The sequence below is a fragment of the Schistocerca serialis genome, chromosome 1 (genome assembly GCF_023864345.2).
Source record: "Schistocerca serialis cubense isolate TAMUIC-IGC-003099 chromosome 1, iqSchSeri2.2, whole genome shotgun sequence".
NCBI lineage: Eukaryota > Metazoa > Arthropoda > Insecta > Orthoptera > Acrididae > Schistocerca > Schistocerca serialis.
The window spans coordinates 417907253-417921090 of record NC_064638.1 but is presented as its reverse complement, the minus strand read 5'-3'; the positions used below and the strand labels follow the sequence as shown (position 1 = coordinate 417921090).

The 13838-nt window shown below is 38.4% G+C and overlaps 1 protein-coding gene and 1 long non-coding RNA gene across 3 annotated transcripts in view; one reads left to right on the top strand and one right to left on the bottom strand.

The window, feature by feature from the left end:
- Window positions 1-13838, top strand: part of LOC126471962 (uncharacterized) — a 445209-nt gene that overhangs the window by 351511 nt on the left and 79860 nt on the right. For both annotated transcript variants that reach the window (XM_050099902.1, XM_050099901.1), the window contains one exon: window positions 10634-10785. In XM_050099902.1, coding sequence (XP_049955859.1) covers window positions 10634-10785 — 152 coding nt within the window. The remainder of the gene's footprint in view (window positions 1-10633; window positions 10786-13838) is intronic.
- The window catches only part of LOC126471989 (uncharacterized), a 512362-nt gene that overhangs the window by 463371 nt on the left and 35153 nt on the right, over window positions 1-13838 (bottom strand). The window lies entirely within an intron of this gene.

Genomic DNA, 13838 nt, shown 5'->3' with positions numbered 1-13838 from the left:
AGGCAACACGAGAGGCTACCACATGCGTTTGCTTTTGAAAATAGAAAGACAGAAGGGAGCACATTTCAGCAAAGGATAAAGACGCAGGATCCTTCAAAGGAGCCAATTGCGACAACAACCGATACATTTGAGGTGACATCCAGGAAAGGAACAGAGACTTACATGGTTGTTCGTCCGTGACATGAAATGCCAAGAAGTGCTGTCGAAGATGTTTTTCATAATCAGACCAGTCTTCCGCCGTCTCGCCGTAAGGTGGAAAAGGAGGTACAGCCAACGACGAGAAACGCCCCGCATTTGACACCGCGACGAAATCACGAATCGCCGCTGTTAGAAACGTTTGCTGTTCAAGGAGATTTTGCAAGAGCTGCTCGACAGTAGCCATGGAACCCTGTGAGTCAACGGTGAAAAGGAAAAATCCCATCCTCGTCGCCAATTGTTAAATCTTCAAATTTAACACATATATTTCGGACAACACAACAACACATATAAGTCACTGAGTAAGTGGACCTGTGAACAAGTCGGCATTCGATTAAACATCGAGTCTCAGTCTAGCGGCCGCTGCTTGGCTGGCCGCTTAGGTGGCGCAGCTGCTGCATGGCTGGCAGACAGCGCCGCACGTAGAGGATGTGCGTAATTGCGCGGCGGCACTTTGAATAATCGGCGAGTCACAACAGGCATCCTCTTGGGTAAAATATTCCGGAGGTAAAATAGTCCCCCATTCAGATCTCCGGGCGGGGACTACTCAAGAGGACGTCGTTATCAGGAGAAAGAAAACTGGCATTCTACGGATCGGAGCGTGGAATGTCAGATCCCTTAATTGGGCAGGTGGGTTAGAAAATTTAAAAATGGAAATGGATAGGTTAAAGTTAGATATAGCGGGAATTAGTGGAGTTCGGTGGCAGGAGGACCAAGACTTTTGGTCAGGTGATTACAGGGTTATAAATACAAAATCAAATAGGGGTAATGCAGGAGTAGGTTTAATAATGAATAAAAAAATAGGAGTGTGGGTTAGCTACTACAAACAGCATAGTGAACGCATTATTGTGGCCAAGATAGACACAAAGCCCACGCCAACTACAGTTGTACAAGTTTATATGCCAACTAGCTCTGCAGATGATGAAGAAATTGATGAAATGTATGACGAGATAAAAGAAATTATTCAGGTAGTGAAGGGAGACGAAAATTTAATAGTCATGGGTGACTGGAATTCGTCAGTAGGAGAAGGGAGTGAAGGAAACACAGTAGGTGAATATGGATTGGGGGGAAGAAATGAAAGAGGAAGCCACCTTGTAGAATTTTGCACAGAGCATAACTTAATCATAGCTAACACTTGGTTCAAGAATCATAAAAGAAGGTTGTATACCTGGAAGAATCCTGGAGATACTAAAAGGTATCAGATAGATTATATAATGGTAAGACAGAGATTTAGGAACCAGGTTTTAAATTTTAAGACATTTCCAGGGGCAGATGTGGATTCTGACCACAATCTATTGGTTATGAACTGCAGATTGAAACTGAAGAAACTGCAAAAAGGTGGGAATTTAAGGAGATGGGACCTGGATAAACTGAAAGAACCAGAGGTTGTAGAGAGTTTGAGGGAGAGAATAAGGGAACAATTGACAGGAATGGGGGAAAGAAATACAGTAGAAGAAGAGTGGGTAGCTCTGAGGGATGAAGTAGTGAAGGCAGCAGACGATCAAGTAGGAAAAAAGACGAGGGCTAATAGAAATCCTTGGGTAACAGAAGAAATATTGAATTTAATTGATGAAAGGAGAAAATATAAAAATGCAGTAAATGAAGCAGGCAAAAAGGAATACAAACGTCTCAAAAATGAGATCGACAGGAAGTGCAAAATGGCTAAGCAGGGATGGCTAGAGGACAAATGTAAGGATGTAGAGGCTTGTCTCACTAGGGGTAAGATAGATACTGCCTACAGGAAAATTAAAGAGACCTTTGGAGAGAAGAGAACCAATTGTATGAATATCAAGAGCTCAGATGGCAACCCAGTTCTAAGCAAAGAAGGGAAGGCAGAAAGGTGGAAGGCGTATATAGAGGGTTTATACAAGGGCGATGTACTTGAGGACAATATTATGGAAATGGAAGAGGATGTAGATGAAGATGAAATGGGAGATAAGATACTGTGTGAAGAGTTTGACAGAGCACTGAAAGACCTGAGTCGAAACAAGGCCCTGGGAGTAGACAACATTCCATTAGAACTACTGATGGCGTTTGGAGAGCCAGTCCTGACAAAACTCTACCATCTGGTGAGCAAGATGTATGAGACAGGCGAAATACCCACAGACTTCAAGAAGAATATAATAATTCCAATCCCAAAGAAAGCAAGTGTTGACAGATGTGAAAATTACCGAACTATCAGTTTAATAAGTCACAGCTGCAAAATACTAATGCGAATTCTTTACAGACGAATGGAAAAACTGGTAGAAGCGGACCTCGGGGAATATCAGTTTGGATTCCGTAGAAATGTTGGAACACGTGAGGCAATACTAACCTTACGACTTATCTTAGAAGAAAGATTAAGAAAAGGCAAACCTACGTTTCTAGCATTTGTAGACTTAGAGAAAGCTTTTGACAATGTTAACTGGAATACTCTCTTTCAAATTCTGAAGGTGGCAGGGGTAAAATACAGGGAGTGAAAGGCTATTTACAATTTGTACAGAAACCAGATGGCAGTTATAAGAGTCGAGGGGCACGAAAGGGAAGCAGTGGTTGGGAAAGGAGTGAGACAGGGTCGTAGCCTCTCCCCGATGTTATTCAATCTGTATATTGAGCAAGCAGTAAAGGAAACAAAAGAAAAATTCGGAGTAGGTATTAAAATTCATGGAGAAGAAGTAAAAACTTTGAGGTTCGCCGATGACATTGTAATTCTGTCAGAGACAGCAAAGGACTTGGAAGAGCAGTTGAACGGAATGGACAGTGTCTTTAAAGGAGGATATAAGATGAACATCAACAAAAGCAAAACGAGGATAATGGAATGTAGTCAAATTAAATCGGGTGATGCTGAGGGGATTAGATTAGGAAATGAAACACTTAAAGTAGTAAAGGAGTTTTGCTATTTAGGAAGTAAAATAACTGATGATGGTCGAAGTAGAGAGGATATAAAATGTAGACTGGCAATGGCAAGGAAATCGTTTCTGAAGAAGAGAAGTTTGTTAACATCGAGTATAGATTTAAGTGTCAGGAAGTCGTTTCTGAAAATATTTGTATGGAGTGTAGCCATGTATGGAAGTGAAACATGGACGATAACCAGTTTGGACAAGAAGAGAATAGAAGCTTTCGAAATGTGGTGCTACAGAAGAATGCTGAAGATAAGGTGGGTAGATCACGTAACTAATGAGGAGGTATTGAATAGAATTGGGGAGAAGAGAAGTTTGTGGCACAACTTCACTAGAAGAAGGGATCGGTTTGTAGGACATGTTTTGAGGCATCAACGGATCACAAATTTAGCATTGGAGGGCAGCGTGGAGGTTAAAAATCGTAGAGGGAGACCAAGAGATCAATACACTAAGCAGATTCAGAAGGATGTAGGTTGCAGTAGGTACTGGGTGATGAAGAAGGTTGCACAGGATAGAGTAGCATGGAGAGCTGCATCAAACCAGTCTCAGGACTGAAGACCACAACAACAACAACATAGGGCCAGCAAGGCTTAATATCTCTGCAGGGGACTTCCAATGACTTGTTGAGTCCATGCCACACTGAGTTGCTGCACAACACCAGGCAAAAAGAGATCTGACGTAGTATTAGGAGGTATCCCATGACTTTTGTCACCTCAGTGTATCATATATAACAATAAGCTCTGAATTAATAACATTCTATGACTTCGAACAGTAACATATTCTCACGTTAAACAGAGAATTTTACATTTTTATGTGATTTTTCTACACCAGGTTATCTTATTTCATGAGAAACAGCTGCAGCACACTGCCCACATCATCAAATATCCAGGGGTATTGTAGCTGGTTTAAGCTTCAACCAGTCATAGGGGGGGTGTCACAACAGACGGCTAGTGTAAAAGGACTCTTACTGCTACCAACCATATACAGTTCCAAAGAGCGATAGCTCAGGGAAAGATCACCTAATAAAAGTTGAGTTATTAATAAAATAGCAGACTTTGATAGGAATGTAAAGAAAGACAGGATAATAGTTCTGCTTAGTAAGTGCAACAAGAAACAGATATTAGACTACCTGAGCAATCAATATCAAACATTCATTTCTGATGCTAAAAATGTTGAGTATAAATGGTCAAATGTTCAAGAGTGTTGCACCATAAACCGTAAGAAGGTACATACTGAGCAAACAAAAACTGAATGAAGCCAAAATTAGACAATGGAGAGCCAGTTATGAAAGGTTCAAAAAATTCAAAGTAAAGTTCTGTCTACATTAAGAAGTTCTGGTCCTATGTCAAATCAATTAGTTGATCAAAGCAAACTATCCAGACAATCAATGATCGCAACAGCATCAAAACAGAGGCGATGATGAAATTCCCTTTTCAAAACTTCTTTCACTGAGGAAGAGTGCACCGAAATTCCTCCGTCAAATAACTGCATGAACTCCAAAATGAAACATATCAAAGTACGTGACCATGGGCTAGAAAATTAACCAAAATAATTTAACAGTGGAAAGGTGACTGGACCTGGTGGAATATCTACAGGGCATTAAAAAACTGTTATTGTTGTGGTCTTCAGTCCTGAGACTGGCTTGATGCAGCTCTCCATGCTACTCTATCCTGTGCAAGCTTCTTCATCTCCCATTACCCACTGCAACCTACATCCTTCTGAATCTGCTTAGTGTATTCATCTCTTGGTCTCCCTCTATGATTTTTACCCTCCACGCTGCCCTCCAATGCTAAATTTGTGATCCCTTGATGCCTCAGAACATGTCCTACCAACCGGTCCCTTCGTCTTGTCAACTGTGCCACAAACTTCTCTTCTCCCCAATTCTATTCAATACCTCCTCATTAGTTACGTGATCTACCCACCTTATCTTCAGCATTCTTCTGTAGCACTACATTTCGAAAGCTTCTATTCTCTTCTTGTCCAAACTATTTATCGTCCATGTTTCACTTCCATACATGGCTACTCTCCATACAAATACTTTCAGAAACGATTTCCTGATACTTAAATCTATACTCGATGTTAACAAATATCTCTTCTTCAGAAACGCTTTTCTTCCCATTGCCAGTCTACATTTTATATCCTCTCTACTTCGACCATCAACAGTTATTTTGCTCCCCAAATAGCAAAAATCCTTTACTACTTTAAGTGTCTCATTTCCTAATCTAATTCCCTCAGCATCACCCGCCTTAATTCGACTACATTCCATTATCCTCATTTTGCTTTTGTTGGTGTTCATCTTATATCCTCCTTTCAAGACACTGTCCATTCCGTTCAACTGCTCTTCCAAGTCCTTTGCTGTCTCTGACAGAATTACAATATCATCGACGAACCTCAAAGTTTTTATTTCTTCTCCATGAATTTTAATACCTACTCCGAATTTTTCTTTTGTTTCCTTTACTGCTTGCTCAATATACAGATTGAATAACATCGGGGAGAGGCTACAACCCTGTCTTACTCCCTTCCCAACCACTGCTTCCCTTTCATGTCCCTAGACTCTTGTAACTGCCATCTGGTTTCTGTACAAATTGTAAATAGCCTTTCACTCCCTGTATTTTACCCCTGCCACGTTTAGAATTTGAAAGAGAGTATTCCAGTCAGCACTGTCAAAAGCTTTCTCTAAGTCTACAAATGCTAGAAACATAGGTTTGCCTTTCCTTAATCTTTCTTCTAAGATAAGTCCTAAGGTCAGATTGCCTCACCTGTCCCAACATTTCTATGGAATCCAAACTGATCTTCCCCGAGGTCCGCTTCTACCAGTTTTTCCCTTCCTCTCTAAAGAATTCACGTTAGTATTTTGCACCTGTGACTTATTAAATTGATAGTTCAGTAATTTTCACATCTGTCAACACCTGCTTTCTTTGGGACTGGAATTATTATATTCTTCTTGAAGTCTGAGGGTATTTTGCCTGTCTTATACATCTTGCTCACCTGATGGTAGAGTTTTGTCATGAATGGCTCTCCCAAGGCCATCAGTAGTTCTAATGGAATGTTGTCTATTCCCGGGGCCTTGTTTCGACTCAGGTCTTTCAGTGCTCTGTCAAACTCTTCACGCAGTATAATATCTCCCATTTCATGTTCATCTACATCCTCTTCCTTTTCCATAATATTGTCCTCAAGTACATCACCCTCTATATACTCCTTCCACCTTTCTGCTTTCCCTTATTTGCTTAGAACTGGGTTTCCATCTGAGCTCTTGATATTCATACAAGTGGCTCTCTTTTCTCCAAAGGCCTCTTTAATTTACCTGCAGACAGTATCTATCTTACTCCTAGTGAGATAAGACTCTGCATCCTTACATTTATCCTCTAGCCACCCCTGCTTAGCCATTTTGCACTTCCTGTTGATCTCATTTTTGAGACGTTTGTATTCCTTTTTGCCTATGTATGCAAAATTTTAGAGGAGATAAAGAAAACCTTCCTTTATATGACAAATATGACAGATGCACCGTTTCCCCAATATGGGGCCTTGAAGGATTTGACACTAATAATGTTTGGAGTTGGTGTTCAAACTGTCCTAGTGATGAATATTATTTTAAAGATGTTACTAAAAATGTTGTTAATTTACATTCATGCAAAACTGAAATCTGCGTGCTAATGCTTGTCTACAGCTGGAGTCACAAACAACTGTGATTAAGTTTAGGCTTGTTCTGTGCACTTAAGTTATGCATTCTTGACAACCAATGAGCATTCAGTAGTGTTCTGAGCACTCTGTTGTAAATGTCTTAGCCAATGTGAGAATTAAATGTGACTGTACCAAGTTATTTTCTGCATTTGTCACTTGTCATTGTTGGTGGTGCTGGTAAGCAACAAATTCTACATACGCAAATGAGACATATAATTTGTAGGATATACACTTTCTTCCAGCACAAGGCACGTATATGCCCGTACTGCAACTGTTGCTTGCAACTAGCAACAATGCAGTCCCAATCCTTGCCTCAACCTGCATCAACTGCCATCATTTGTAATTCGGACCATAACATTCTCAAGACAATCAGATGTTTCACAAATAATGACTGCAGGTTAGCAAAACAGGCCATCAGCTCTTCTGGAGTGTCTATCATTGTCTCCTGCACAGGATGCTTCATCTTCCTGGATAAAAATAAATCCTTTGTAGTGAGGCAAAATCTCAAAAATAATACTCATCTTGCAGCAGTCTGAATAGTGTCTCTGAACATCATTAGTTTCAAAACCTTAAGCGACACCCAGTGGGGAAACAATGCGACATTTTTCTCGCATGAAAAAAGTGTTTCTTGTTATCTCCTCTGAACACTAAAATTTTATGTACATATCTTTTTTCCACTATGTATATGTTTCTACACAGAAATTGAAAATAAACTGAACCTCTTCTAACAGCCATCCACCATAGTTTGTTGGAGGGAGTAAAGCAGTCCATGTGATTGGAAAAATGCATCAGCCATTCCCAATTTTAATAAAGGTCATCAAATAAACAAACACAACTATATCAGAGATGTCACTTCGTTGCAGAATTTTGGAACATGTTTTATGCTTCTGTATTATGACCTTTCTGGGGCCATAAATGCACACGGATTCCGCAAACAGTGTATGTTTGTTCATGGAACTTAGAAGCCAGCAGATATAGTGCAGGCAGAATACCAGGGCTGGTAGATGCACAGATGACAGGGCACACATGGTGAGAATGATAGTGGTGGGGGCTGCTGGCAGACACTGTAGGGGAAATGCAGAGTACTGGAGGAGAAGTGCCATTCCAAACTGAAGCTGCACTCACATTTTTTGTAAATATTAAGCAGGGCCCCTTCACACCTACATTTGCATGGTGACCATTGAAAAAGGTCTGTCACCTCCTCTTTGGTTAGTATGTAATAAGAATTCTGTTGAAAATGCAATTTATTTTCACCTGGTATGTTAACCATTTGTAATTTTTGGAGTAGTGTCACGAGTGGGGAATTTTGAGTCAAACTTACACATTACTCTTGTTGCCATGATAAAATGTGCTTCTTTTGCCAAAACTCAGCAGAGTTTACAGTCTCACCTCACTAAAATGTTGTGCAGATGCAGTTTATTAAGTGAGAAACTGACGAAAATTAAGGTCAGTATCTTATGAAAAAGCACATCCTCAGAACAAAATAAATGTTTAATGACTTCACTTATGTTGTTCCACAGCATTCCTCTTTTCACCAGTTAGCAATTGCCCTTAAAAATTACATTCATTCATCAGAAAAGTCTATAGTTAGTGGAATAACACGGTAGATAATGAAGTTTTGCATAATAACCATACGGGAAAATACTCTCCTCTTTGTGTGCCACCATTTGCCAAAATGTAAAAGGAACTTTGGAAATACCCCAAGGAATTGTTATATGATCATTATTATTCATAAAATATACAAATAATCCAATTGATAATACAGGAAGCTCCATAAGAGTGTTCACAAATTATGCTGTTGTATACACAGGAGACTCAATTGATGAATCCTCAGGATGTGTAGTGCACCCATGAAGCAGGTAGCTTGAGTATTTTTCCTCAGCCTGCAATTCTTATCAGGAAGGATTGTTAAGTGGCACAGAGGAAATCTAAAGATGAGCAGCATGTTTCATCACAGTTTTATTTTGTAAACATGAAAGTGTGTCATGGAGATGCTTATGAACTAAAATGGCACACACTGTGACAGAGGTGTGCATTACAATGTAGTTTACTACCAAAATTCTGAGAGTGTATATTGCTTTCTCCTATGTGTATTTTGCAGAAAGACCATGAAGGCAAGATTAGAGAAGGCTTACCAATAATCATTCTTCCTGTGAGCCATTAATGACAGGAGCAGAAAATATCAAAAGACAGTGGTACACAAAGTACCCTCTGTCACAAATCATAAGGTGGCTTGCAGAGTGTATACATAGCTGTCAATGTAGATGTAAAAGAAATGACAGGACACATCACAAAGAGACAACATAAGAAAATTCAGGTAGCAAATCTTTATAAAAAGTGGGTGATTTCTGTACATACAAAAGAAAAGGAAGAAAAATTATGAACTTAATGAACATTTTATGACAGACTGACACACAGGAGAGCCTTGGAAGACTCACATTTACAAATTACTTCATGTCATTACAGTATTATATTGGCAAAGTGGTTCCATTTCATTCACAAAATAATGTGCAAGATACAGTGTGCAAGTATAAAGGAAGAGAGAGGATATGAGACATTGTCACACACAAAAATATTTTGGAAGTGTATATGTCACAGCTAATGAAAATCTGAATCAGTACAGGAACACACATTTTTTGCAAATAATGGCTTTACTCATCAGTTATCTGACCATGCCTTCAGGATAACTAACTTTCATTGTCACTTATGTTTCCTCCTATTACATCCCAAGAAGTACAAATAAGCTCAAAATCTACTGCAATGCATCTTCATTCGCTATTATTATGTAATTTTGGTAACTTTCAGGTTTCATTATCATCTTCATTACTGAGACACAACATTTTATATGGGAATCATAGACAATGTGCGTTCATTCATGGATGCACATGCATCTGTATTTGCCTCCTCTACCACGTACACATATAACGACATATTTTAAAGATTTCCATATATCTCATTACAATTCCAAAACCCACAAAAAAAATAATAATTTGTTGATGAAGTGGCACTTGTGCCTCAACATTACTAAAACTTGTCTGAATGTGAGAGAAAGTTTTTGAGACTTTGATTCCAGTTTGTATACCTTAAAAGTCTGAACAGAACAGTGTGCACAAAGGCAAATGCTTTTCCTTTACTACCACCAATCAACTGATGAACAACTGTAGAAAATGTAGCTAATTTTGTAGTACAGTGAAGGATCTGAATCGAAGTTTCTATAGGTTTTAATTAATGAAGACTAAGCAGTAACTTCCAGAATTAATTTGTCACTCTGCAGCAGAATGTGCACTGATGTGAAACTTCCTGGCAGATTCAAACTGTGTGCCAGACTATGACTGTGCAAGTGCTCTACCAACTGAGCTGTCCAAGCATGACTCACAAGCCATCCTCACAGCTTTACTTCTGCCAGTACCGCGAAAGGCGAAGGTCCCTTGTTCATGTCCCTATCTGGCACACACTTTCAATCTGCCAAAATATTTCAAAGCAGTAACTCGTTTTCAAGATGTTTGATCATGAATTTATTTGGCTATTGTAGACAAAATGGAATTAATTTAATACAATGACACTAAAGTTCCATATTTTCAAGATACAAAGGAATAATTCAACTTAGAAGAAATGGTTGTTTCATCCAATGTTAGAACTGTACATCATTGCAGAAAGAAGTATTACTTTCAATACTAAGTGACATACTCAGAACAAATCAAGAAATATGCAATGTGTTAATCATACTGTATCTGTCTTTACCCTAACCCTAACACAAGTGAAGTATTGTTAATGCAATAATACAATCGAATTCTGATACATTTTCAAAAAATTATAATAAAAAAGATAGTAAGCTTAGGAGTAATATATAAAGAAAGAAATGCAACTTCCATTTGCAGAATTATACCTTTTGTGGCAGCAGATGCAGTTTTGGAGAACAAAGGTAGCCCTACAGTGTACCCAAAGCCAGGGAAACAAAGGCCTACTGACAATCCAGTTTTCTACAAAGTTTCTCATCCCAATCTGTTCTCTCCGCCAATAGAAACAGAAGGTAAGTGCTTCATAAATGTCTTTGCAGAAAGATATAAGAGGAAAGGTTTAAGTCAACATGTTGCTAAAAACTAAAGTTTAATTCTGCTGACAGCTAATGCGAATAGAAGCGACATCACATAAAGATTGTAATATTAAATCTAAAAGTCTAAATATGAGGCAGTGTGGACCGTAAGGGCCCAAAGCAAACAAACAAAGTTTTGAGAAAAATAAATATTTGTGAAAATCAAATTAACAGACAAAACCACCTGTCTCATAGGTTTCAATTGTTTCTAAACCAAATCTCAGTATCTTATACTTCCAATGAAAAACTAATGACCACTTTATGTTATGAAATATTAATTAACACTTAAAACTATATTTATTATTAATGTTAATTCACAAAATTTCCATGTATAGGCTAGTGACAATAGTAACTTTTGAGAGTTGTAAAGTTTGTTATTGATGTGAAACTAGAATCAGAACATAAAGAACTGATACTAAATGCATCACACACATGGTGATGATCTATTCCAAAACTTCACAATCCTCATTCACATAGTTTTTATTAAGAACATTCTGTGGCTTTAAGTTCAAATAAAATGACCAATACACCTCTGATTATGAAGTGTTACTACTATGTACACGATGTAGACATTATATTGTCACCCTAGATAACAAGGGAGCAGGACAGACCAACAAAAATATGCTTTGTGCTTTCAGCCCATAAGGTAATGAATATCTGAGAAACTGAGGAGAGAGTTTTTTGATAATGTGATACATACAATGTGGGATGCAGATAAAGATGATCGGATGTCACGAGCATACACATATGCCACAATCTCAAAATCAATAACAGTGTGCTTAAGGCCCTTATAGTTCTCATTGCCTCAAATATTTCTGTAGTTGCTGCTAAAAATGGTGTAGGATGAAATTAAGTTAACTGGCCCAGTTTTTGCTTTTTTATTTTTTGCAATTGCACTTTTCATAACAGATAAATATTCAACACATCATTGTACTGAGTGTAAAGTAATGAATGTCTGAAAAATTTTAAGGTCCAAATTTAAATGTCAACAAAAGTAGAGAACAAAATGTAACATAGTTGCATAGTAGCAAGTGGTCCAGTCAACCTCCCACAGAAGGTTAACTAAGTCAGGCAGTTGCATTAATTGCATTGTTGTCATGAAATAGTTTACATTCATGATAGATATCAATGCAATCAATGACTGCAGCCTGTCAGATACAATATACTGACACACAAATAGCAAACAATAGAGTGATAACAGCACACTAAAGGCTAATAAATTTCTAATACAAGGTGAAGTCATTATGAACACAATGAAAAAGCAAACACTTGTGTAATCACACTGATCTTACTTGAACTAATTTATGTAATTTCAATACATCACTCTCTGGTACAAATATTCATTCATATGCTGACACAAATTTCATAGTTCCTGTCAAACTAGAGTGAGAAGACTTATATGCCATATTTTAGGACTTGCAAAACATTCTAGATCTACATCTACACACAAACTATGCAAATCACTGTGAAGTGCATGGCAGAGGGCACTTAGCTGAGTGTCACATGTGGGGGTTTCTTCCTGCCCAAATCACATGCAGAGCATGTGAAAAGGATAGCTTAAATGCCTCTGTGCATGCTGTAATTAGTCTATAATCTGTTGTCTTCACAATCCACATGGGAGCAACATGAACAGAGCTGAAGAACATTTCTAGAAACTTCGTAAGTAGGCTTTCGCAGGATAACTGGTGTCTCCTCAAGAGTCTATCAATTCAGGTTTTTCAATGTTTCTGTGATGCTCTCTCACAAGTTAAGCAAACCTGTGACTATTTCTGCCTTCCTTCTTTGTATACATTCAGTAGCCCCTGATACTTCTATCTGGTATGGGTCCAATTCACGAGTAGATGGGAAATGCAAGGGAATTGTAAGCAGTCTCCATCATACACCAACTCCATTTTCCCAGTATCCTGACAATGAACCAGTGCCTGCTACCTGTCTTAACCACAACTGAGCCTATGTGATCACTCCATTTCATATCCTTGAAAACTACGCACCTGTACAATTTGACCAACTGCAGCTGACTCATTGATGTCATAATCATAGGATTCTGTGTTTATTTTTTCGTTTTGAGAACTGAATGATTTTATTTTCTGAACAACCCCCCTCCCCAGTTCTTCATTATAGGTAGTGGCGCACAATTTTCGAAACGTCTGAGGTTCTTATTAACATTGTCTGCCAAGTCATTTATATACAACACGAACAGTAAGGGTCTCAATAGAATTCCCTTGGGCATGCCTTAAGTTCATTCTACTTCTGTCCACGACTTTCCACCTGAGGTAATTCCCTACCAAGAAATCCTCATTAGTCACAAATTTTGTTTTTTCACACCATATGATTATACTTTTCTTATAAATACTGGTCTGTTAACCAGTCAAACGCTTTTTGGAAGTAAGAAAATACTGCATTCTCCTGACTGCCATGATCTATCACTTTCATGTTGTCATGTGAAAATCCATGCTGGTTGGCATGAGGAGCTTTCTGTTTGAGACACTGCAGTACATCTGTGTTCAGGATAGATTGAAATATTCTAAAACAGATAAACAATAATGAGATTGGATGGTAGTTTTGTGGATCACTTATGCTAGTCTTCTAGTAGACAAGCATGTAAGTATCCATAGTATGTTATGATTAGTATGAGAAGCAACTCAGCTTCAAATTTTGTATAGAATCCAATGGGTACCCCATCCGGCCCTTGGGCCTTGATTAATTTTAGCTGTTTCTCACACCACTGACACTAAAATATGTATGACTAATCTATGCAGTTGTGTGAGAAACAAACTTGAGCACTATTTCTGTATCTTTCTTAGTAAAAGACTTTTTGAGAATGGAATTCAATATTTCTGTTTTTGCTTTGCTGCCTTCAATTTACATTCCTGTATCATCCACAAGTGCCGGGGCAGTGACTTTGGTGCCTTTATGTACAACCAGAATTTCTTTGAATTTTTGGAGATGTCTTTTGATACAATTCTGCTATGGCAGTCATTGGAGGCATT